Source organism: Guyanagaster necrorhizus (assembly GCF_019112545.1).
Source record: "Guyanagaster necrorhizus MCA 3950 unplaced genomic scaffold BT62scaffold_5, whole genome shotgun sequence".
NCBI classification, from domain to species: domain Eukaryota; kingdom Fungi; phylum Basidiomycota; class Agaricomycetes; order Agaricales; family Physalacriaceae; genus Guyanagaster; species Guyanagaster necrorhizus.
The window spans coordinates 1234437-1257778 of NW_025064884.1; the positions used below are offsets into that span (position 1 = coordinate 1234437).

Consider the following 23342-nt stretch of genomic DNA (forward strand, 5'->3'; position numbering starts at 1 on the left):
AAATGTAGGATATCAACAACGACCGTCACTACAAGAAATTGGTGCTTGCCCTTGTTGCTGCCTAAGCGCAAATCCTCTCCATAGGTGCCCGGTTCTAGTCATGATGTCGGTTGCTACCAGAATCAACAGCATCGCTGTATACCAACAAACGCTGAAAGATATACTAATTCGGCACTCTCTGTCTCATTTACTATTCGTATACGAGAGTGCCGCTATGAAGTTGCCTTCGGTATGAACCACCAGTAGAAAGCAAGTATGTTCGGTCGGGCCGAATCAATGTTTTTGGTCAACATGCGCAAATACGTGCTTAGTCATCATTCACGCAAACGAGCGAACACGTCGATACTGCATTCAGACAATCCTCTTCCATCCCAGTCGCCGTCTGTGTCAACCATGAACGTCTTCCGGTTGTTTGGTACGTCCTCTAGAGAAATTTTTTTCGGCGTGTCGCCACTAATAACGAATCACAGGCGACCTGTCTCACTTGGCTTCGATTTTCATACTTTTGCATAAAATACGGACCACCCGCTCGTGTCGAGGTGCGTGGGCTGCTCCTTTCTATATGTGTACTCTAATGCTTTCTCTTGCGTAGGTATATCATTCAAAACTCAAGCACTCTATGTCGGCATATTTGTCACACGTTATCTTGACCTCTTGTACCGCTGGGTCTCCATCTACAACTTTGTGATGAAGGTGTTCTTCATTGCCAGCAGCTGCTACATCCTCTACCTCATGCGATATCGCTTTCGGTGTGTATCGCGTTGGCGGACCCAGTTTTCGTACTCATGGACGCGTATAGACCGACCCACGATCCCTCTATAGACACCTTCCGCATCGAGTACCTCTTAGGACCATGTGTCCTCCTCTCTTTCATCTTCAACTACAAGTTTTCTTTCACGGAAATCCTATGGTCGTTCTCCATCTTCCTCGAGTCCGTAGCGATCCTTCCTCAGTTGTTCATGTTGCAACGGACAGGCGAGGCTGAGACGATCACAACCCACTACTTGGCTGCATTGGGCATTTACCGTGCATTGTACATTCCTAATTGGATATACCGGTGAGTTGGAGTGATCTCTGGTCTTCTTGTACTCGTGGTTTACACATGGCATGTAGCTACTTTACAGACGGCGTTGTCGATCCCATAGCCGTGACAGCTGGAATAGTTCAAACTGGGCTCTACCTTGACTTCTTCTATGTATATTTCACAAAGTACGTGTTCTCTACTTTGAGTTGCAATATATACTGAAACTGCTTATCTAGGGTATTACAGGGCCAGAAGTTTGAGCTGCCGGCATAATTTATGAGCTTTCACGGAAGGATGTGGGGGTGGCGAATTATGTGGAGTGAGTGTCTCATGGACCGGCGACTGGCTCACTTGCGCTTTGAGACCATCTCTTCATATTCTCTACTTTTCCAGTCTGGTCGGGAAAATTAATAACGACGTTGTAATCTGTCATATATCAGGGTCTCAGAGCACCGATCGTCGCAAGTTCACATTGAGCTTGCCTGTATGGTGCCAACAATCAACATGGTCCGATCTTGGGCCAGAACAAAGTCCTTTAGAAGAGTATATATATAAAAACTACAGGTTTGCAGATCTTTTCGGAGACCTGACGTTCAGACCGCTGCATACTTGACGGCCCAATAGATGTAGCTAGCTGTACGCTATAAACAGACTATTCGTAGGAGAATATTTATGAGACTCGTGAGTAATCGGATACTCCAGCCAGAAGAACACACAGAATTGGATCACATAGATCGCAGTAACCGCCACCTTGGATACGTTTAGTGCGGTACGGCTGTCTTATTGCTTACGGTGTGGCTGGAACAGAGCATCGATTCCTAGGGGGGAGGAAGCTGGAGATGAACCGAGCCCATCTGCATGATGAATGCTGCAAAACTTTCTGTGAGTGCTCTAAGTAAACCATAAAAAGTCAGTATTCGAAGGAGAAGAGGGGTAAGCGGCGTACCCGCAGAAAGGGATGACGGAGAAGAAACCGGCGGCGACCCAGACGATTTCAGGACTCTTGTTTAGGACGAACTGATGCAGGAAATATCTGACATTAATCGCCGCGAAAAGAATACAGCCAAGCGATATCAGGCCAGCGATGATCTATGCGAGAGGATATTTTAGAGCGCACAGTGGCTGAAGCAGGAGCATACACACCACGGCACCCAGACGCAAGAGCAAGCGGCAAAGGAAATGGTGCCAACACATAGTATACCGAAGAAGGTGCAGAAAGTGTGCAGACTAGAGGGTTTTATATTATTTTCGAGTCTGAGTTCATCGTGATCGTATGGTCTCCAGAAGAAACATTCAGTGAGACCCCGAATATACTTAGACATGGCGGTCAGCGTTTGGCGGTGAACGCCATTTCAGGTCATATGGCTATGCGTTTCGACCAAAAATAAAATTTCCACGAAGAAAGGAAATTGGCGCAAAAACATTTTTCGCGCAGAAGCATCCTTCATTAGGGGCGCGACTGCGGCGACAGTTGGCGCTGCGGATGGGGGGGAGGCGCAGCAGGAACATGAAGCGAAGGACACACGTCTCTTTTGACCATGATTATCTTAGAAGAGGATGAATGTACTCCTCTAAAGGGGGACTCCACGACACCAGTATCTCCCAGTTCACCTTCACAGCTTTCCTCGCCCGACTCGCCGCCTTCGTACAATGAAGCAGTTGTCCCTAATTCTCCCAGTCGCCATCCGTCGTACGATGCTATCCCCATCCCTGAGAGTTTCAGTCTGGAGTCTCAGGACCATGTGTCTGACAAGGATCTGCGGCGAAGGAGGAACAAGCGCAAAGTTCATCTGATGTTGCTGTTCTTGGCTCTTACCGGATGTATTGTGTTCTGGTTGACGTTTGCAATCGTGCGTTGAGCTTTTTTCCATTGGAGGCCTGACACTGTTGACATGGATGATTCATCTTAGTTTTTTGCACCTGGTGGACTTGCTGTAAGTTCTTGCTTTATTGTTTTCTTCTGTGCTGACTTGTGTGTGTGTGCTAGCGGGACGGTGGCGTAAGTTTCAAAGCATGGTAAAACGCCAAAAGTAATCTTTGATTTCCATCATTTAGAAAAGAGGCAACGAGCCGCCTGGGCCGCCTCCAGATGGGGTGAGTGACTTTCTTTAGGACGTGTTAGCCAACACTCACGTCACTTCAGCATAAGGGGGGTAAACCCTGGGGGCCACCTCTGGAAGAAGAAGAAGGGGTAAGTCTTTCGTCACAAACTAAAATTGAAACTCGTTCTTATGTCGTTGTAGTCTCCAGACAACAACGACGGTGTACGTGATTCTTGTATAATGTATCGTTCCCCCCTTTCTCAAGCTCTCACAGTCTCGGGGTAAGGGCCCACCTCCTGGTGTCGAGGGTGTGAGTTCCACCAGCGAGATCAATTCAACTGGGAGATTCATTTTTTTGCAGGCTCATGTTAATGGCCCTCACCCTTCAGACGGTGATGATCACGATATTGTGAGATCTTCATCTGCTGCTGCGGAATTCAATCTGACCCACAGATATTGTTAGTCCAGAGGACTTCCTCGCGGCGTGCGTTGTACTTCCATGCAGCGTGTGCTTCGACCTTACCTTTGCGTAGCTCCTGGGGGACCGTGAATTGCAAGCCATCCTCCAGAATATTGTGAGTCGATCATGAGGTGGAATGCAAGGATGCATGACTGCTTAGATACCCTGGAGCAAGGACCCCTTTTTTGTATTACACCTCAACACGCCTAACTTCATTGAATGCTGTAATCATCTAGGGACTTTCTAGGCTGCAGTGGGGTGGGCTATGTGGGCAAGTCTGCTTGCAAGGTTTTCTTATTTAATATATAGTTGGGAGACAAGATTAGCCAATTTTTTCTTTCTCCATTAGCTCTTTTGATTTTACGTTTTCCACTATTATGCATCTGGCTGTGATGGATGGCATATCTTTTTTGCAGCTGCCTTAACAAAGAATGCAGCATTTTGTTGTACGGTCCCAGAGGCTATGTCCGGCCCGTAAGGTCCGTGATAGTCGCCGGCAAGTTACCGGGTCTTCCATCTGCTGTCAAGTCATGCAGAAGACCACGAAATCCCCTCAGAGTGAAGAAGCAGAAGTGAGTATCCTGACCCTTACCACAATCTGCGCTCAAATAGTGTTGCTAGTATACCTACTCAAAGGCTGCAAAGGCGGAGCTTGGAAAGAAATACGACATTGCATTCCGCTTGTATATCAAAGCTGCCGAGATCTTCCTGCACCTCAGTCGATCCAACAATGCACGCGAGCAGGAAAAGTCGAAGTGGAAGACCAGTGCTTCGAAGGCTTTGGAAAGGGCCGAGAAGATCAAAGCTTTCACGCAGCAGCAAGCCACTTCGCCGACCAATAATCAATCCGGGCCCGAAAATCGCTTGAACATGACCCTGACACCTGTCGCAGTGGACCACTTCTCCGAACGTAAGTCCCACAGTCCGAATGAGCGTATTGAACAAACGGGCTACAGGCGAACAATATTATGTGCTCCAGAAGGGCAGCGTCGTCAACGGGCTCAAGTTCCCCATGTGGGACGAAGGAGATCCGGGTACAAAATCGACTTCGTTGTACGAGTAAGTTGACCTTTACATCTTTGAGTAGTTTGGTTTTCGAAATGTTGACAGGGATCCTGATGGCCAGCCCGGTTTGTCTCCGGAGCAAGTGGAATTATCGACAGTTTGGCGACGGCCAGACGCCCTAGCCAATGTTGAGTTCCTACCTCTGGGTTCAGATCCAAAGGCGCTTCAAATCAGGGCCCAGGAGATAGTGCAGCAAGTTGTCACGGACTGTTCCGTGTGCGCGTCCCTATCCGTAAGCTTGGAGCACAGTCGTAGATTTTCGCTAAGCGTAAGCCCGTCTCAAACTGTTTTGTGCCGATGAAGTTGACAGCTTTATGAAAGTCACCCTCATGTCTATATTACTCCCCAAAGACCGGACGCTGTGATGTGAAGGTTCTATGGAATGGTGCTTGTAGACGCGTATGTATCACGTGTTATGCAATGTTCAATTATTGACCAATGCCACCGTACTACAGATAGGTCTGTATCTGCCTGAGTTACCGTCATCGTTTGATTTACAATTTGCACGTCAGTTATTGATGATAAGCTGCCCTATCACCCTAGCCTCTCTTCTTTGACGTGCATGACCTGTCGCATTCAAGAAGGTTTTGACCCACCGAGGCCGGTGCTTTGGCCGAGTCTCATCGAGAAAGCCGTATGTTGTTCTGCCTCTTACGTCCATGTGCTTTTCCTAATGGGATGAAAATAGTACATGAAGTTAATGGGGGGGTACAACTTCCCTGGATCGTGCGTCGTGTTGCTCAGCCACCTTTTCATCTGATTCAATTCTGCAGCCTAGAAATTCATGCATTGACCTTCAGTCAGTCTTGCTACTGTCCGAGACTCTTTTTGTTTTCTAATGTTCTGCAGCGCCTTTGGCGGATGGATTCCCGAGCAGCTAGACATCCAAAGGTAGGCCACTATATAGGGCAGTTCTATATCATGCAATCAAAGCTGGCTGTAGCAGTAACTTCGAACGTGAAAAGACTTGGTCCAAACTTCTGGAAGGCTTCACTCGCGGTGAGTCACACTGCGCTCGGATCATGCAAATTCTGATTGTCTTGAAAGGCGACTGTGTTTTAACTTTGGGGACCGGTGCGAGACCTGACATACGCTGGGACACGGTAGATATCTTGTCGTCTCACAGTTATGCAGTAATAGGTGCGTAGGGCTTGCTGCAGCGGAAGACGTCAGTAACTCCGATACCACGCAGACGTCGAGGAGGAGGATGAAGAGCGAGTATTAACTGTTTTGGACCCTTGGATATCTCCAGAGGATGATAAACAGGAGTCAAGTTAGTCGATTCATCGTCACTGATTGACGATCTCTCAACTGTACCAGGAATATTGCGTATACTATGGTCGGACGTCCTTGTCGTCTTTGACGGCATCTATATCAGCTGGGATCGGCGACGCTGGAAGAACACATTAACATTCCATGGGTTCGCGCAGCCATTCCTTGATTCCGCTTGCCGTTATTTACTCCGCCTGTAGACAGTGGAAAAAGAACGCATGTGATAATGGTAAGAAGCTGTTCGGCTACGCCAACGCCGTCATTCGCCTCATTGTTGGTATAGGCTGCACGCGTCAACTCAGAGCCAACTTCAGTGTTACAGACAACACAGTCAAGGAAGATGAGATCTGGGTTTTATTAACGCGACATCTTTCAAGGAGCAGGGAGACATCTGAGTTTATAGCTTTGCAAGTAGAAGCAGATGACGACAACATCAAGGTTTGCGATAACAGGCTGCTCTCCGCAAAGGTGATATCGAATTGTTTTGCATCTCACCTTTCATTCACGCGTGCTGCAGGGGGTGTACACAAATAGCACACATGTGCTGGTGAGTTTTTGTCCGTGTACATCAGACGCCATACTCATGTATCAATCAGGTCAAATCTAGAATTTCTAAGAATCAACCTTCTGGAACCTTGGTTATACTTGCCTCATACGACGGAAAGTCTCAAGATGTCGGTTTTACGTTGACGGTGTATGCCCGTTCTGCTATCACGATTTCATGGAATACCGATGTTCCGATACCGCCATTCACGACAGAGGTGCCCTATACAAAAACCTTAATTGAATGCTTCGCTTACAGTGGAATCAGATTGAGAGCACATTCACGCTGAAGAATGCAGGAGGAAACTCTACCTTTCCGACGTATATGGTTAACCCCCAGTATCATCTACGGATTCATCCAATGGCGCATATTCGGAGCAAATCTAAAGTCAGCTTGACCATGCATACAGTCAAGGATCTGCCTGTCAATATAACGGTTGTGTGGTCTCAGGGTCATCGGGTTTTTGAGTGCGCTTGACTTCTTATCTCCAATTACGATACGTGCTAACGCTAGATAGACTGGCTGAGAAAGACGTCGTTTCCAGTTCGGGTGCTTACAGTTATGGCTTAGCCAGGCTTTCCCAGCTACTGGGAGGTAGGATAATTAGGCCAGATGTATGCATCTTTTGAACTGACATCGGTTTTTTACATAGCTGGGGACTACAATGTTATACTCTCGTCCCTTGAGCCACACAAGACTGGCCCATATTGCCTGATGGTGGAGAGTACTTCACGATTTGATTTTACTCCCATTCCACAGGAAGGCGTCGGGATGTACAGCAGGGTTATTCGTGGAGCATGGTAAGTCCGTGCATAGACCCTAGATGACCATATTGTTTTGACACCTACCACTAGGAACGCGGACACAGCGGTTGGAGGCCCTAGCTTCAAGCAGTATGCACACAATCCCATATATGAAGTCGACTGCCCATCAGCCGCTCAGATGAAGTAAGCATCTATATCATCCCAGACTCTTGCTCTTCACAAACGCGACTTTTCAGAGTCCGACTACAGCTTATTCGTCCCTCGTCCAGCTCTCCGCTTAACGTCGCTATATACCCGGCCGACGCGTCTGAATATACCGCTTCGCATCTAGCTACGTCTGGTGCGTATGATGATGCTATCTCTGGCGTTGTCACGCCGCAGATATCCCTCAACCGGGGGAAGTACTGGATCATACCGTCGACATTTAATCCGGGGATTGAGGCGGCGTTCCAGCTGATTGTATATAGTTCTGTCTCGGGGGTAGAAGTTGAACTGCGGTCAAAGGGTGCAAATTCTTGAACCTGGGGTGGTCTCGTTAGAGGCGTACTGGTCAAGGGTCTCTGTGCAAATCAAGCTTATCCTGTTTTTGTCTCTGGTTCTATCCACTACAAATGTGGAATAAAACCAACAGCTTTTGTCATGTTTATTCTCCTCCTCTGTCCATGTCAGCGTCATCTGAGAGCAGACTACGGTTACCAGGAGATAGTTACTAGCTATCTGTAAATCAAATAATTGAGTTCTCCGTGCGCATGTCCATTGTGGACCAACTCAATCCAAGACACAACTCTTCGAGCTTCAACGTTCAACCCACATCCGCGCAGGTCTGGGCAGTAAACGGAACACAGCGCATCCGGCCCCTGATTTCACTCTTGCATTGAAGACCCTTCAGAGTCTCGTACCTGACCTAGACCAACAAGTCGTGATGGAACGAATCCTACCTTTTCTGGTCGATGAAGACGGCGTCAATGATCATATCAAGTACTTGGCGATGTCAATCGTCAATATGCGAGACTATCGTCGTGGCAATCTAGGTTGCTTTCGCTGGGGTCTCTTGTCTATACTTCATGTCTATGTAGCATGTCTATGTAAGATTTTGTTTAGCTGCAGTCAGGATTAGATGTCATATAAAGATTCCGCGCGTGCCAACATGATTATATAAATCAAGAAGTCGTCAAAATATTTGAAAGCCTGAAGTGAAGTGTAGAAAGAACTCAAAGGTCGACCTGCTGTCCTTCAGGCATCATCGTACTGTGGAGAGATACATCAGGCATCACCACCAGCACGAAATTTGGGATACGTACCACGATCTGGAGGGAACCCGGCCACGGACCCCACTGACCAGTCGCCGTGATGTACATTTTATTATCGGTCTGGACGAGAGGAGATTAACTAAAGAGTCCACAACTAGAATGAACGATCCCGCACCTCAAATTGGTTGAGAGTGAACCCAGCAAGCGTTCCGGCTGGTCCAGGTGCCCGTCGGATACCAGGCAGGCTGAAAATTATCTTTATCATGGTCGGGACTGCCTCCGCCACGAAAGCGACGCCGGGGCAGCCATGGAAACCGCATCCCTGCAACTCGTAATTGTCCAGTGGGCGAGTGGGGTCGACCTTTAAGGGATCCGGGAAGTCATCCGGCTGGGACAGAAATGCAATTAGTAGAAAGACCTCAAGGCTGAAGAAAAATGTACATTGCGATGTGCGTTCTTGTAGCTCCCGAAGATGATATCGCCTGGGTGTACGCTAACAGGTGGGAGGCCATGTCCTTGGTTAATGACATCATCCTTCACAGCATAGCGGAAGAGTCCACCGAATTGCGGGTTGAGGCGCATGGCCTCACGGACGTAGCCCTTGAGTAGTTCTGAACTCTTTGCATCATCGCGCTTACACACAGCAATGAGCGCAGTCCTCTCTGCAGCACGGCTGTCGTCTAGATAGAAGTCGACGATCTGCGAAACAGCTGTGTATTGCCAAATGCTCAGTCGAAACGTGATAGAAATGACTTGAGCTCACTCACCTTGGGCATAGTTGACGGAACTGCCAACGGCCAACCCAATAACGATAGCCGCAAGGTCGCGCATCGGTCTCCCGGATGCCGTTAGGCGAGTAAGGAAGCTAGGACAGTCCTGACGTGCTGGCGGCCAGATAGCTTCCTTGAGCCTTGTGAAGACGCCAACAATAGCATTCTATCATTTACACGGGAGGTCATGATCAGAAGACGGAATAATGAGAACCTCAAAGAAAATACTTACAGTTGCAAGGTGAGGAGAAGCATTGGTAATGCCCTGTTCGATCAAACCCGTCACGACGTCGCTAACCTTCAACGCACCGGAGCGGAGTGCCCACCAGTGCTCCGAGTCGATATTTATGAAGACACATGTGAAGAGCAGTTCCAACATCTGATAAAACTCCTGTTCTGTGAGTATTCCTGATGGGGTCTCCTCCGTTTTCAATTGGAAGCCAATCTAGTCACAGAATGACCAGTCAGTTATACAAAACCAAGGATAAATGTCTCCCGGCCGCACCAAGTTTTCAGCAACCCAATGAGCACTAACGAGATTGATGACATCCCTGACGATATCAACGTGGTTTCCCGGCAGACCAGGATATCTGCAGAAGATGTTAGTGCCTGGAGGAAAACCTGAGCGGATCGGATCGCACTTGAAGGTTTTCCTTTTAAGGAGCTCAAGAGTCTTGGTCCCATACCATGCAACGTATTTGGCCTTCATTTCTTGGTCAGGGAAAAGAGCTTTTAGGGTCTGCAGTGCCGATGAAAAAATGTTATTGGAGCAACACCATATCTACTCACCATTACACGATCAGTGTCGTGTTTCTCTTTCTCGTCAAATGAGAGCATAAATCTGGACAAAATTGTCACCACAAGACAAAGACATTGCTCAAAAAGTACATACCCATAACCCTGCGTCAGCAAATTCATATCATCCGTGTACGTTTGCTTGTAGACGTTAAAATTACTAAACACATATCGAATACCCGAGATCGTATTAAGCACGATGGGGATCGGCTTTGGCTTCGGGCGCTCAAAGCTGTAATTCGAGAGGTCGAGCCCAATGTTGGTGAGGTTCTCTTTAACAGCCGCGGGAGTGAAGAAGGGGAAGAGACCGTAGACGCTGTTGCCGGGGTAGTGACGGGGGAGGTGGCGGAAGAGAAGCTTGGGCAACTCCGCACCGAAGGCACCGTTATCTGGATTGCGAACGCAATCCTGAATACCCCATGAGGTGAGGTTCGCAGCTGCGCATACACGGTCAGCACAAAGGTGGGCAATAGCACATGACACTCACGTGTATAGTCCGTGGTGTAGAACCGATCACCACGCACCAACGCTATCGCATCTGCCAGGATCGCCCTCGTCATCGTGTACCCACAACAAATCCCACTCCCAGGCCCCAGCGGCATACAGTCCTCTGCCTGCAGGCCGGGATAAAGCTCGAGGTTATCGATGTGTCCGTACAGGAGCTCTGCCGTCTTTGCGATCTCGGGGTTGGTCGACCAGTCCGAGAACGATTTGAAGCGGGCCAGGCCGAGGAAATCACGGAACTCATTCATAGTGCAGCACCCCCACCGACGCGCCTGCTCCATACCCATGACCTCGATTGTGCGCAGCACTGCGGGCGTCCCCCGAGCGCGGTACGCGCCGGCTGCCTTATCGGTTGCGTCCTGCAGGATCTGTGCGAGATCGTCGTCCTTAAACGTGCCGTCGGCCTGACGCGCCATACTGTCGATAAGTAAATCAATGCCAGATAATAGACAAAAATCATCATGACGTACTCGCCAAACACCCGCTTTCTGGGCTCCGGATCGATTTTGCTGTACGCGCTAATTGCAGCGACCTTGAAATCGTCGAGAGTGACCTGGTTTGTTGGTTTTCCTGCCGAACTAAAAAGGGACGCGAACTCGTTCTGTGTCCATTTGATATCCTCTTTCGCAATCGTTGCGTGCCACTAGGATATTGATGAGGGTCGATTTTACACTTCAAAATAGAGGTGCTCGTACACGATAGAGGAGGTTGAACTCTACAGAGACTTGGTTACCCTGTCCTCGAGTGACTTTCTCACCTTTCTTTGTCGTAATGGGCTGAAACCGTCGATCAGTCCAATGACACAACGCAACATAAAAGTGGACGGACATCGAATGGATTCATGCTCCATGAGTTCCCTTCTCGTGGGAGTCCAAGAAAACCGGCTACATAGTCGCCAAAGATGAGGGATATGAAGTGCCCACAGCTGATTGTTTGGTCAGCATGAGAAATAATCGCAGGGCTTCTGAGAAGGAGGAACTGACTTGACATGTCGCGCCGTCTGGAAGATCTCTTCATCTTGCAGGGCACGTTGCTGGGGGTCAGCCGGTGGTGGGTCGGTCCACCGCTTCCATTCATTAATTTTCAGTAGCATGTTGGCAATGTACTGCAGTGAGCAATCAGAATATTACTCTCTCCTCAAGTCGTACTTCGTGGACGACAAGAAAGGGTAGAATATACGACGTACGTTGTGGTTCCGGCTGAAGATGACAAGCAACGCCGATGCCGCTGGTGGCGCGAAGATCAGCCGTTCCTCACTGAACGTGTCGGGGTACAGAAGCCCACGTCCCTGCTCCTTATCGCGCACCTGGTCTTGTGTAGCTTGGCTGTACCCATACAAAGGCGAAAGATCAAGGTACGACGACGTATTATTGCGTGTCCAGTCGACAGGATCTGTCCTGAAAAGCGAATGGGTAACGATCGTCGCAAAGGCGAAGGTCAATGAGGAATTTTTGCCAGGATGTTCTTGCCACTGTCATGTTATCCGTAAGCGGGGGGGGTTCCAAGCGCAGAAGGAATACTGACATCGCGCGCACAAAGTAGCGTATCAAAAACCAAACCTGAATCTGGCAGTGATGTACTCGTAAGGGGATGCTTTCCTTGGACGCTACGCGCATACGGCGTTCCTGCGCGCCCAAGTTGTGGATTCTCAACGTTGTTTCCAAACCCGTCTGCGCTCCTCCATTGATACTGCGGGCCAATGAATGTCGCTGGCGGATGAGGCAACGTATTATACAACAAAGCTATAGCCTCATTGTTGAGCTCATCCTGTACCGCTCCTGACGGAAGCCTCGTGATGGCCGCCAACGCTGTAGTGAAGATCCCTTTCCTGTCGTCTATCGCGTCGGGGTTATTGATAACATCCAAAACACCTTCCTATAATATCCAGTGATAACGTGAGAAGTCTACAACTTGTGAGAGAACGAGTGAATATGAGCTAACCGCAGCCTTTAGTGTGTCTGGGACTATCGGCCCACGCTGCACCGCCTGCTGGACATCATTAACAACCTTGTAGAGCACCGAGTTCTGGTCATCCTGCGTGCTCTGCTCATTCTGCGCAACAGCCTGTGAGTCGTACAAACCATCAGGCGCCGTCGGGGCTGGTCTGTCCTTGTAATACTGCAACTGTGCAGCCGACTGTAACAAAACCCGGTTAGTGATGTCTACTTCCATTGATAGTGCGGACAACGTACTACAAGGAAACTTTTGGTTAGGTCGGGCCTCGACGACATTGTGAAGGACAGTGGTAGGGAATATAGGATGAGATGCCCGGTTTATGAGTAGATCTTATAGGGAATCTGGTTATCCTTTACGACACTCAGGAGCAAGCCTACGCCGGAGGTACACCAAGGCATTATGTGAGTTGAGGAACACAATTGACTTGATTTCATAGTATTCACATGACCCCAATAGCATCCCCTTCAGTCAGCAGGGACTGGTCCATGATCCACGCACACTAAAGAGAAGTTTGTTGAGGTTAGAAGGCGTTGATGTCTTGAATGTTGCGGTGATTAGTTGACTTTGACATCCTGGAAAGGCGGACAGTCTTACTTGCGGTGTTTTGTATTAACTTATTAGTGTCGAGAATGCGGCTGGCGAACTACGACTCCAGGTGTCGCGTGACATATGAATGTCGAAGAGACAGAAAAACACGTAAATTCTTCCTGTCAAGAGTGCTCCCGGGGAGCTGCATGACCTATGAATGTCGAAGAGACGTAAATTCTCCGGTAGCAAAATGGAACTCACAAACGTCATATCTTACTTTTTGGCCGGGATATATGGAAGACAGAAACAAATCGATAACCTGGGCTTTGAGTTGCGAGAGAAGTATATGAAAAGGACTAGCTTCAATTTGAGGTCGTGGAAGTTTTCGAAATATTTAGCATTTTTGTGCGGACCAAAAAGTTGAGACTTTGGTCGTTTTCGTCCGAATAGGCCGGTGTCGGGGGGGCCGACGGACCCCCGACGGTGCCAGTTGGCCCCATTTGACCGGACTTTTGACCAGTGGCAGACGGTCAATTTGGCGAGAATTTGTCTCCTTCAGGGCTCATAGGGTATTATCCGGTGTCAACCGTTTCTGTCGAGGTAAAATTGCAATTCTTACAGGATGGTTTGATGCTTCGCTGATTAGACGACCGACGCTCTCTAGCTTGACAGATATGTTTTGCAACAAAATGGACAAATGGGTCTACTATCTGGTCTAGCACCTGAGCTTCACAAGCCAGTATTGAACTACCGTACACAAATTCTATCCAGAAGATTCAATACTCAAAGTGTGTTGTGTCTAGCACCTAACGCGTTTGTATTTCTGACTTTATATTTCTATTATAATAACGGCACGCTACCTAGGTCTTCGATCGATTTCCCGGAGATACTTATCACATCCAGAACCATGATGGCTTTATGAGCGCGGAGTGCTCTCATCGATAGTCCTCACCGCGGCGGCGACATCAAACTCCTAGTCCAATTATGGGCGGTTCGTAGAAGACACTTCATAGCGCGCTAGATCCCAGATCTTGCTTTTGCTTCAGATGTTCTTCACAATCTCATCCATGACAAGCTCGGATAAAAGATATGCTTCCTTCTCTGGCCGATGAAGACGGTGTCAGCTTTGTGTCTTCATATCGGTTCTAGAGTCCAGTTTTGCTTTGCCAGGGTCTCTTGTATATCTTCAGCATCCTGGTACGTTTAACTGTAGTCAAGATTGGAATTGTCACCTACTTCGCAACGCAAGTGTAACGGGAAAGGGTTATCTGCGGAGATGGCCAATCAATCTAGTCTTCTGCAAACGGCCACCAAGACGTACAAATTAGCTTCTTTCTCTCCACGGAATGTACGTTGTCGCGGATTCGCGGACACGGGGGTTCGGAATGTGAAGGTTCATCAAATTGTCCATCAATAGAAGAAAAGGAAAATTTCGGCGGACTTGGAAAGCAAAAGTGCGGAAGCGCGAGCCTCGCGGCAACAAATCTGCATCGCCAAAGAGATCCATTTTTTCATGCCTTCTTCTTCGCCAGCGATGATGACGCAGATATGTCAAGGAAAAAGGAGAATCGTCTCTACTTTAACACTGCAAGGAGATATACCTGATGATCAGGGCCGATGCTATCCGCGGACCATCTCAAACCAACATCGGGGTGTGCGAACGGCGGCGAAAGGTCGTCGCGATTCATATGAAGCCAAAATAGTCTCAAACATTCATACGAAAGCGAGTCGCGGGACATGACAATCATGCACTGCTCTACCGTACTTCATTTCGTCTCAGGATAGCGCCAGCCGTTCTCTCGCGTCATCTTCTTTCTGTAGACAAGCATCCAGTATATCCATCATTGCGCGGGATAACTTGGCGGCCATTCTTGAACCTGTTATCTGTCTCTGAGGGGGGGAAGATGTCCCAACGTGCTCAGCCTAAAGCATTCCGATACACCTCTGGCGAAAGGAGGAACTCGTTAACCCTCTTTAAAGTACTCCGAGATGGATTCGCTTGAGGTCGATCGGAGATGATCCACTCGAGTCGTGTACGAATAGACTGCTTGTCAGCTGGTGATATCCTTTAGTACGTTTACGACATACGTGAACCGTAGAGTCTCACCTTTTCGTGATCTACTTGCCATAGCGAAATTTCCATGTTCATCGAAGAACAACTGCAGCGCAGTGACGACTACACCAATGCTAACATCCTTGCCTGTGTCACAAGATACACAGACCGAACGCCCCTCGAGCAACGCAGACTGGATGAACGTCATGGCTTGAGGAAGCACGGTGCTCAGCAGCTGGGTCTGCCCCTTCTTGCCTGGTGATGTTTTGATCCGCTCAATTTGCTGGCAGCACTCAATATGGAAATGGTTCTCGCTAAGGACGAGATACACAAAATCGTCTCCGAGGGAATGGCTGTGCAACCCCGAGTTTTGGCATATTGCCAGGCGAGATCCAACTTTGGAAAGGGTCGTTGGAGGTTCTCCCCTTTGCGTAGGTGACGCTGAAACGATGGAGGTAACGAGATTTTGGAGCTCTGTTTGGTTGGATGTTAACAGTTCCGCTTTATGCCTCCAAAACATCTCCGGGACCAGACCCTAGTTTCTGTTAGACAGCAAGAAGCGACATGAACGGAAACGGACAATTCCCCAGGCTTCATGATCATCACCAGACCCTTGTATGTATGCGAACCCGCTAGACCGACGCTCTAGGCCGTCTCCAACCTGCTTCGACGCGGAGATGCATATAACAGGGTAAAAGCCGGAATCTGGGTCGACTTGAGGGAATGAAGAGGATGAAGGCGTGATCCACATTGGACGGAGTGGATGTTGGAGCCGGAGGATGGCGTAAGAGGATTTCTATCCAGGTTCATTCAGACCGATCCAAATTTTGATACAGTGGAGCATACAGCAAGTGCCTCAGCCCAACCATCTAGTAAGGGGATAATCTGGTCGTGCTCTTGACTGCTCACGGTTACAGGAGGTGTGTAAAGATCAGTATCCCAGTCGGTAGTGGCTTCCGGATACCGAATTTGCATAGCTCGGTTGACAACTGCACACCAGATAGGCACCGTCTTGGACAGCGCATCGGGAATTTTCTTGCCTGCTCTTGTGGAATCGACTAGGATCATTCTGCATAGATATAAGCTTCTAAAACACTGCAGCTGACGGCCACGCACCCGTTCTGTTCCTTTACTAACGCTAGTAGGTGCAAGTTTGGGCGTCTCAAGTTGAAGCTCCAATTCGAAAAATGGCCATCGGTAGACTTGAAGTAGGCGGGGATGGGTACTGACTGAATATCGCTTTGGGTGTGCAGCACAAAACAACAAATTCAATAACAAACGTACAATGTTTGGGTCCGTGTACCATGCGCCACATCGTAAATTCGCTGCATATCATGTTGGTTCAACGTTGCCTGCTCGATGAGACCATCATCGTACGGAGAATCGGTAAATCTTTGTAGGAAAGTCGGACTTGATTGACAAAAGTTATGTCTTCATCAATTGAGTGGAGACGGTTGTAGATATCCAAGGATTCCTTTCGAATGTAGGCCAGAGCGGCGTTGCGACTGCTCTTGAAATCGATATCGTCCATACTGGAAATCTATTCGGGCGGTGAAGATGATGACCAAGAAAGAAGGAAGAGACGTACGAGTAGTAGTGTAAGTGAGGGTAACAATTTGACTTTGACCTTGGCGCACAGCCACATGCTTGCCAGTGCCATGCCCAGGCCTACCGACCGCTTCCCTTTGAATTCGGGTAAATACTCGTAGATACAGGTGGTCCCCATCGCTATCAGAGAAGTCTAGGTATAAATCTATCGTTCTTCCGCCTATGTTCTGTCCATGTCCAGCATACCAAGGAACAGGAACGAAGAGAAGGAATGTTGTTCGAAAGATGGGCCCCAGCGACCAGCTTTTGAGGCCGCTGGGGAAGTACAAACTCGCCACTCGGACATAATCGACGAATGGACTGTCGCGTCTCATTCCTGAAACATAATGCTTGCCTACAACAGATGATGCTTAAACCAAAGCACCATTTTGTAACTTTTTCACATACTACTTTAGTTTCCATCATTGCGACACTGCCCCCACCCAGAACCAAGCTCTTTTCACCAAATCACCGCAGGAGACACACACACACTTGAACACCAAACCCTTCACACGTCCCAGAATAACTATATGTAAAAGTTCAACAAAAAGGACCAGGATTCTGATGGATCAAAAAGACGCACTCTAGTGCATTGAGATGCAGCGCATCAAACGTGATGGGAGTGGGAGAACAGCCAAAAACTCAAACTCTTACGTCGCATGGATTGTCAGCGAACACCATCAGGATGGGGTTTACATGAATCGTCATAAACGCGCTCTGGACATGGGTAAGATTAATCGAGATGCACACACGACAAGAACCAGGGAGAACATACTTGAACCCCGGGCAGATTGTAGTAGCAGTGCCAGCGAGGACGGCGTAGAATGCAAGCCTCATCCAATATCTCCCCTGGGGAACTGAGCATTAGTCTTCACACTGCAATTTCTCGACCATTGTCTTGCCTCGTAACGAAAGACTGACAAAATAAGGAGGGATACGAGTAATGTGAAGATGTAGTTCGAGAGCACTGACAGTCATGTATGTTTCGTGTACGTGTGTAACGATGCTGTGCCGTGCCACCATCACGTCTCTTTCTGAATGCCCGGGTAGTCATCCGTTGTAGCTATAGACCGCTGATGCCGATTTCAGGGATTGAAATTTGGAACCTAGACATAGCGATAGCAGAGAACAAGGTCTGTATGCTTATTAGCTTAGCAGGTCAGTGTAAAAAAGAACAGATAAAACCCACATATTTCTTCTTTGTCTAGATATGGCACCTGCACATCTTTCCCATGTTCTTGGGTATGATCCACGGAATAGAGATCTTGAATCATCGGAGCTGATTCGTGATGAAAGCACCGCTCACTTCATCAAACTACCCCATGGCTGCAACATGCGCGTCACTTCGTCGCACTGGGGAGGACCCGGAGCCATTACTGGCACCCATCACAGGATCAATTCTTTGCTCTTCTCTTCGTTCGCTCAAACCGCCTCCCTTACAGGCCACTCTCAAGGCCGTATCCTCCCCCTCTTGGTCCGCATTATCTGGATCTTCCTCTTCGATAGAGATGGATGGATAGATGCGGCCCCACCGGCATGACCTTTGATACTGTTCTCGTCTTCGTCAAGGTTTACATTACGTTCAGAGTCTGGTAGTGCATTCAGCTCTGGGAGATGGATAGATATGGCGCGCGTGGCCAGCCTGTACGTGACATATAGAAGCCTGCAGTTGATACTAGAAACATGTCATTCCTGCTAATGTATGCGAATATCGTTCCGTTCAAGCTAATTCTCCACTTGACAAGGGAAGGGACAAAGGTAAACCGTGATGAGCGGGATGAAGGAAGGCGCTTCGTCCATCTTACACGGAGGAAAGACAAATAGACCGGATCATAACAAGCCAAAACAGACACCACCTGCTGGCTTCGGCCGTTTTGCTACACCGTCAGCTTCTCTGGTCGCGTCTCAGTACTTCTTTCCTGAGGATATCTCTTTCTTTTCACAGTCCGGTCTCGTTTACCTTCGGTCCTTCGCTACTCTCCAAACGCCGGAACTCGACTGGAGAAGTCAATGCTGGTGGTCTCCCCTTCCACACCCGTAGTTAAGTATGCTGTTATCCTCTATAGACTACATCCACATACAACCTGGAAATCACCTTTCTATACCCTCGATATATATCAGAAAGTTCTGTGGCGGAGCAGGTGTTACTTCTAGACGTCCGAGCTTTCATGGCATTGTTGGCAGCTGACCATTCTATCTATCGTGCTCGTCGTTCTCTAGTCGCCGCTCATGCTGTGGTTCTCAATACAATTTGTGTACGTGACTTTTTGACAGAACTCGGTATAAAAGGACCGTAGCCCTCGTAGCTCACATTATCGTACTCGCCGCGTACTTTCGTCTGTTCTCTCTTGACTCTGCAGACACCATGCAATTTCGCCTCCTTCTATCTGCTCTCCTCACCGTTTGTGCCGTGAACGTATTGGCAGAGCCTCTGGCCGACACAAAGCATTGCTCCAATGGCGGAAAGATTGACAAGGATAACGAGACATGGGCCAAGTACGTCACGTACAAAGCGTGCTGATATTATATTTACCTAAATCTGTTTCTACAGGAAGGGTTGCGACCCCGCGGCAAGCGTTGGGATCAAAAGTGCCCATAATTGCAAGAGTGGAAACGGCAAATATTACTTGTGTAAACAGGGTAGCACTTGGACATGCAGTGCGGTGAAGAACATGGTTGGGTTGGAGAATGGAGAATGCTTCAAGTAGAAATTGATTCGTGTTGAAACGTTGATACTCGCAAATCCTTTTGGACTTTCGAAGCCCCTATGGACGCGAAACTGGTCCGTGCGTGTGAATGCCATTTTGGATTTCTCCGCAATGGCAACGAGTCAAATTCGTCACTTCGTTTCACTTAAGCTTGACTGTTAGCCATGGTTGAGTCGTCCAAAATCATCTTTGGATAGTCTCGGTGCTAGTGGGTTGCACCGCCATGTTGTCTCGAACATACTGTAGTTGACCAAGTCCTCGTGTTTACTCTTTTTTCAAGGTGTGCTTTTCTTGAACTCTCTTCGATAAAGTGCGCCGCTTCAGGTTATCGAGCAAAGACTGCAGAACGAGAATGAGCTTCTCTGTAGGACTTGCGGGTCCATGCAAATAATCTGATACTCCAGATCAACCCAAAGTCGTTTCGTACCCCCTCAGATGATCCGGATTTGTATTTACGCCACCGGCTGCAGGGCAAATCCAAGGCCAGAGGTGTGGGATATTATAGCATAGAACATTTCTGAAAACTGGATGGAATCAAAATGTGAAATCTGGATTGTTTACCCTGCGGTCGAAATCGTTCGCCATCCATCCTTTTCCTCTCGAGTGAAACTGATGTAGAATTTGAGGTGGGGAGTGTGGCACAACAGTAAGTCCTCTGCGTTGTTTCAGACGTGCACATCATATTCAGTCTTCTCTTCCGGTATAGGTTGTTGCTTGGAGCTGGTGTTTCATCCTCTTACGAATACCGACCTCACGAAAATTTTCGTCAGCGTTCGACTCTAGGTTTCGTACTGCCCTCGCCTCGAGTTCGTTTCACGGCGCTGGACCCCTGTGGAATCACGCATGGTTTCACCTTCCATGACCATGAACAACCTTTTGTGTGCTTATTGCCCTACGTTATCCCGCCCTACCGTTGGCTCGGCGCAGCCCCCGTGGAGTCATAATTGTTTCAAGCACGGTATAAAAGTCCCAATATTTTTGAAGGATGCATCCATCGCAACTCATCTGCATCGAGATGCAATTCACTCTCAGTACCCTTGCAATCCTCGCCGCCACTGTTGGTATGGCCAAAGCCATCTGTCCTGGCTACAAGTATGCTGATTTCCTCTCTCCATGACCTCCGCTAACCGCAAATCTTATAGCTACGGCATTGCCGACCTTGGAGGAGGACCCCCGGGCTCTTGTACGCGACACATTTTCCCAGCTGCTTCTCCCCGATTAAGCTGATCATTCTCAGGGCGGGTCTATGACGATTCGTGCAATTCGGCTCTGACTGTCATCACCGACAACCCGTGCACAGAAGGCGCCTTTGACTGTAGCCCTGCTCCCATCACGTTCACCGGGTTGCACCTCAACGGGCTCAAGTAGGTCCTTACGTGTCTGGAGTCTGGCAATCACTTATAGTTTTCTTGTAGCTATGCCTGCCGCGGTGATCCCAATTCGGGCTCCTGTGATGGACATACTATCCAAGTCTGCGTACGTCCCTTCTCACTGCGCTTCAGAGAGAGAAATTAACTCGTTCATATCAGTGCCGCAATGACGGGAACTAAATTCTTCTTTGTGCGCACGACAATATCGACCCTACGTTGTATTTGGATACAAACAGTACCTTCAATCCGACGTTGTATAGTGAATGTTAACAGAATGTGTATGTAAATTAAGGTTCATAGTCTTCAACCATTCGTGGAACTTGAAATTCCACCATGGCATAGCTTGGGTTGTTCCACGCGTCACCAACTTGAAAGCATATCCCGTGCTGTCTCCTCTGCCTTTATCCGAGCAGGTAACATCAGCGCCGTTGTCAGGCGAAAGCCTTAACAGCCTCATCACATCAACCGGAACTTCACCGATAGGGATAAGTGCCTGCCGAATCCTGCTGTAAGGAACGTTCTTCATCGTTTAAGCTGTCGGAACCTTCAGCTCTTCTCCTCATACAACCGATGTGCATAGTGCAGGGGTGTTTATTCTTCATCATTGGCAGCAATACATGAACAATGATGTCAAATGATAGACATGGTGAAGAACCATCACCCTCTCATTGTCAAGGAGTAGTGTGAGCTTTCAGAACAGCAATGATGGTCTCCACACAAGGTGCACTACAGTTGACACTCTTATAACCCATACTCTCCCATACCCCATAGATTTTTGGATCCACTGACCTTGTTCACAGGGAAATTGATGCCATAAACCCATACCTTATGCCCCATACCCCATAGCTTTTCCCAAGAATCTCCTCTCTGGTACCCCATAGATACTTAGTCATTGTGCTGACAGTAGCATCTGGCAATGTCAATTTAAGGGAGCCAGATGGTTGCTATGTTGGGGCTGTTGTCAGAGAAATGTGAAAACTCATGTGTCATTATCAACTGCCCCTACTGCTCTTTCCATTGCACTAGAAGTCCTAGTATGACATTTCCAACCATTCATGAATTGAAGAAAAGCCCTCCAAACTGCAAAGGCAAAACTGAGGCAAAATAAGCAAGTATTCTTGTTAGGCTCACTGAAAAGAGATCAGTCTCAGTGGAAGAAGAAGCATGGTTGGATGAAGCAGGGAATTTTGTTGATGAGGACATCATCATTGAGAAGCTCAAGTCAGCATCAGATTTTGGAGCTGCATTCAAAAATTTCAATATGAGCCAGAGACATGCATATGACTGACTTGAAGAGTCAAATCAAAAAATTTAATAAGCTATCTCTGAAGAGGAAAGGTAAGCCATCACAGGTGTATTGCAAGGCCATAATTGTATGGATATGAATTCTTGCTGAATCTAGGGATAGAGAATGTGGACATGGAAGAAACAACAGACAAAGATATCTTTGATGCAATGATGGCATCACAGAGTGCAGAAGAAGGTATTGATGAGAATGGACTCAGAGGTGATGGTGATGGTGATGATGATTCAGAGTTGAAACCTCATCCTAAGTGTTATGAGGCTCTTTAAGCTGTCAGAACTCTTCAAAAATACATCAAGATCATGGATGATCTGTTTGCTCAGAACTTGGAAAGCATTTTGGCTTCATTCAGACAAAAAAACAAGGCTTGAAGAGACTAATTCACTTCAGGACAGCCAGATTACAAGCTACTTCACTTCTAAATAGCAAGTATGTTATATTATAGGCCTATTAACAAAATATAAGTCCCTATGAGGGCCTCAAAGTTGACCAACAATGTCCTCTCTCCAACCCCATACTCTCTCATAACCTATAGCTCTGAGGGTCTACTGACTGTTATGGGTTATGAGAGAGTCGACTGTCATTGCATTACTACAGCCATTTTCATAATTAATTATAATATTATGTTGAATTACCAATTTTGAAACTACTGAGTCGCGCTCTGCGATAATACCGTCTACTCTACCTGCTTATGTGTCTAAAGAAATGAAAGACATTTACCAACCGTATTTCACTCCTGTGACATGCCCTACGCCTCCAATATACCGTGCAAGCAGAACCCTCGACATTTTGGCCTCTAGACACAACTGGATGGTCAGTTTCTACAACGAATTGAACGTAGCAGCGGCAGGGGCGCAGGATGCCTGACATACTGTTACGAAATATTCTGACAGACACTGGTGGTATACAAGAACCATTAGGTGTGCGCTGAATTGGTGGTTTCCTTTCAGCTGTGAGTGTAGCTACGCCTTCCTATGCTCTCCTGATGTTATTCTTCTAGAATATGGGTTATTTCATGCATTCAAGAGACATCGCTTTGGCAAGGATGGTGCCCTCGTTACACGTGAGCACAGAGGAGTCTGAGGGAAGGAAACAAGGACTGTAACGAGTCTTCGGTTCCAGCTCGGAGGTACGTTTTTCTTGTCAGCGCTTAGAGTCGAGGCTCAGGTGGTCGTCAGGCATGAAGACGCAGCAGCATCGAAAGAGCTAGTTATTCATGTGACCAAAGCTCTTGTCGCCTGGAGATAAGGAACGGAAAACGGAAAAGAGAACCCCCAAAGTCGATAAGACAGGTCGTCCTGACCGTTGTCGTTCTATTCCGCCCTTGACGTCAATCGCCCGCGATAC

At 48.0% G+C, this 23342-nt stretch overlaps 6 protein-coding genes across 6 annotated transcripts; 4 read left to right on the forward strand and 2 right to left on the reverse strand.

Moving 5' to 3' along the window:
* Positions 1–327: 327 nt before the first annotated feature.
* BT62DRAFT_963444 (ER lumen protein retaining receptor) lies at positions 328–1711 on the forward strand. The gene is made up of 6 exons (XM_043188684.1): positions 328–415; positions 471–539; positions 593–749; positions 800–1057; positions 1114–1209; positions 1261–1711. Exons 1-6 carry the CDS (start codon positions 394–396, stop codon positions 1295–1297), a joined length of 639 nt encoding a protein of 212 aa, XP_043043414.1. The 5' UTR covers positions 328–393; the 3' UTR covers positions 1298–1711.
* A 759-nt stretch (positions 1712–2470) lies between these two features.
* Positions 2471–3704, forward strand: BT62DRAFT_928673 (uncharacterized protein). The gene is made up of 9 exons (XM_043185561.1): positions 2471–2874; positions 2935–2958; positions 3012–3023; positions 3080–3118; positions 3168–3215; positions 3268–3288; positions 3341–3376; positions 3428–3475; positions 3530–3704. The coding sequence occupies exons 1-9, from the start codon at positions 2563–2565 to the stop codon at positions 3614–3616; spliced, it is 627 nt and encodes a 208-aa protein (XP_043043415.1). The 5' UTR covers positions 2471–2562; the 3' UTR covers positions 3617–3704.
* Positions 3705–4039: 335 nt separating this feature from the next.
* On the forward strand, positions 4040–7919 carry BT62DRAFT_963447 (cysteine proteinase). Its single transcript, XM_043188685.1, has 22 exons — positions 4040–4098; positions 4148–4436; positions 4483–4585; positions 4637–4859; positions 4913–4994; positions 5104–5225; positions 5280–5317; positions 5370–5390; positions 5441–5482; positions 5535–5590; positions 5639–5731; positions 5784–5864; positions 5912–6011; positions 6064–6092; positions 6147–6331; positions 6381–6410; positions 6460–6624; positions 6675–6874; positions 6925–7001; positions 7060–7207; positions 7262–7354; positions 7408–7919. The coding sequence occupies exons 1-22, from the start codon at positions 4057–4059 to the stop codon at positions 7688–7690; spliced, it is 2502 nt and encodes an 833-aa protein (XP_043043416.1). The 5' UTR covers positions 4040–4056; the 3' UTR covers positions 7691–7919.
* A 485-nt stretch (positions 7920–8404) lies between these two features.
* BT62DRAFT_1002233 (heme peroxidase) lies at positions 8405–12721 on the reverse strand (the record flags this gene model as incomplete). The annotated part of the gene is made up of 19 exons (XM_043176828.1): positions 8405–8419; positions 8473–8541; positions 8597–8809; positions 8863–9131; positions 9189–9357; positions 9424–9636; positions 9697–9781; positions 9833–9930; positions 9981–10032; positions 10084–10423; positions 10474–10907; positions 10961–11133; positions 11186–11266; positions 11319–11415; positions 11474–11595; positions 11677–11961; positions 12015–12365; positions 12432–12626; positions 12683–12721. The coding sequence occupies 19 exons, from the start codon at positions 12719–12721 to the stop codon at positions 8405–8407; spliced, it is 3300 nt and encodes a 1099-aa protein (XP_043043417.1).
* A 2171-nt stretch (positions 12722–14892) lies between these two features.
* BT62DRAFT_917483 (uncharacterized protein) lies at positions 14893–17988 on the reverse strand (the record flags this gene model as incomplete). The annotated part of the gene is made up of 14 exons (XM_043184043.1): positions 14893–15029; positions 15082–15562; positions 15608–15823; positions 15874–16096; positions 16144–16256; positions 16312–16352; positions 16405–16567; positions 16616–16768; positions 17023–17070; positions 17107–17140; positions 17390–17463; positions 17587–17648; positions 17686–17720; positions 17921–17988. The coding sequence occupies 14 exons, from the start codon at positions 17986–17988 to the stop codon at positions 14893–14895; spliced, it is 1848 nt and encodes a 615-aa protein (XP_043043418.1).
* Positions 17989–18764: 776 nt separating this feature from the next.
* On the forward strand, positions 18765–19412 carry BT62DRAFT_928686 (uncharacterized protein). The gene is made up of 2 exons (XM_043185562.1): positions 18765–19041; positions 19163–19412. The coding sequence occupies exons 1-2, from the start codon at positions 18980–18982 to the stop codon at positions 19320–19322; spliced, it is 222 nt and encodes a 73-aa protein (XP_043043419.1). The 5' UTR covers positions 18765–18979; the 3' UTR covers positions 19323–19412.
* The last annotated feature ends 3930 nt before the right edge of the window (positions 19413–23342 follow it).

What these genes read in the sequence shown, in the direction of transcription:
- BT62DRAFT_928686 (XM_043185562.1), top strand. Translation starts at nt 18,980, where the DNA reads ATGCAATTTCGCCTCCTTCTATCTGCTCTCCTCACCGTTTGTGCCGTG. An exon ending in GCCGTGAACGTATTGGCAGA is followed by an intron (nt 19,042 to 19,162) that starts GCCTCTGGCCGA and finishes AATCTGTTTCTA; the next exon opens with CAGGAAGGGTTGCGACCCCG.
- BT62DRAFT_963444 (XM_043188684.1), top strand. Translation starts at nt 394, where the DNA reads ATGAACGTCTTCCGGTTGTTTG. An exon ending in GACCACCCGCTCGTGTCGAG is followed by an intron (nt 540 to 592) that starts GTGCGTGGGCTG and finishes TCTCTTGCGTAG; the next exon opens with GTATATCATTCAAAACTCAA. An exon ending in TTCTATGTATATTTCACAAA is followed by an intron (nt 1,210 to 1,260) that starts GTACGTGTTCTC and finishes CTGCTTATCTAG; the next exon opens with GGTATTACAGGGCCAGAAGT.
- BT62DRAFT_928673 (XM_043185561.1), top strand. Translation starts at nt 2,563, where the DNA reads ATGATTATCTTAGAAGAGGATGAATGTACTCCTCTAAAGGGGGACTCC. An exon ending in TCTGGTTGACGTTTGCAATC is followed by an intron (nt 2,875 to 2,934) that starts GTGCGTTGAGCT and finishes GATTCATCTTAG; the next exon opens with TTTTTTGCACCTGGTGGACT. An exon ending in CTCCAGACAACAACGACGGT is followed by an intron (nt 3,289 to 3,340) that starts GTACGTGATTCT and finishes AAGCTCTCACAG; the next exon opens with TCTCGGGGTAAGGGCCCACC.
- BT62DRAFT_963447 (XM_043188685.1), top strand. Translation starts at nt 4,057, where the DNA reads ATGCAGAAGACCACGAAATCCCCTCAGAGTGAAGAAGCAGAA. An exon ending in AGTGGACCACTTCTCCGAAC is followed by an intron (nt 4,437 to 4,482) that starts GTAAGTCCCACA and finishes AACGGGCTACAG; the next exon opens with GCGAACAATATTATGTGCTC. An exon ending in AACACATTAACATTCCATGG is followed by an intron (nt 6,012 to 6,063) that starts GTTCGCGCAGCC and finishes CTCCGCCTGTAG; the next exon opens with ACAGTGGAAAAAGAACGCAT.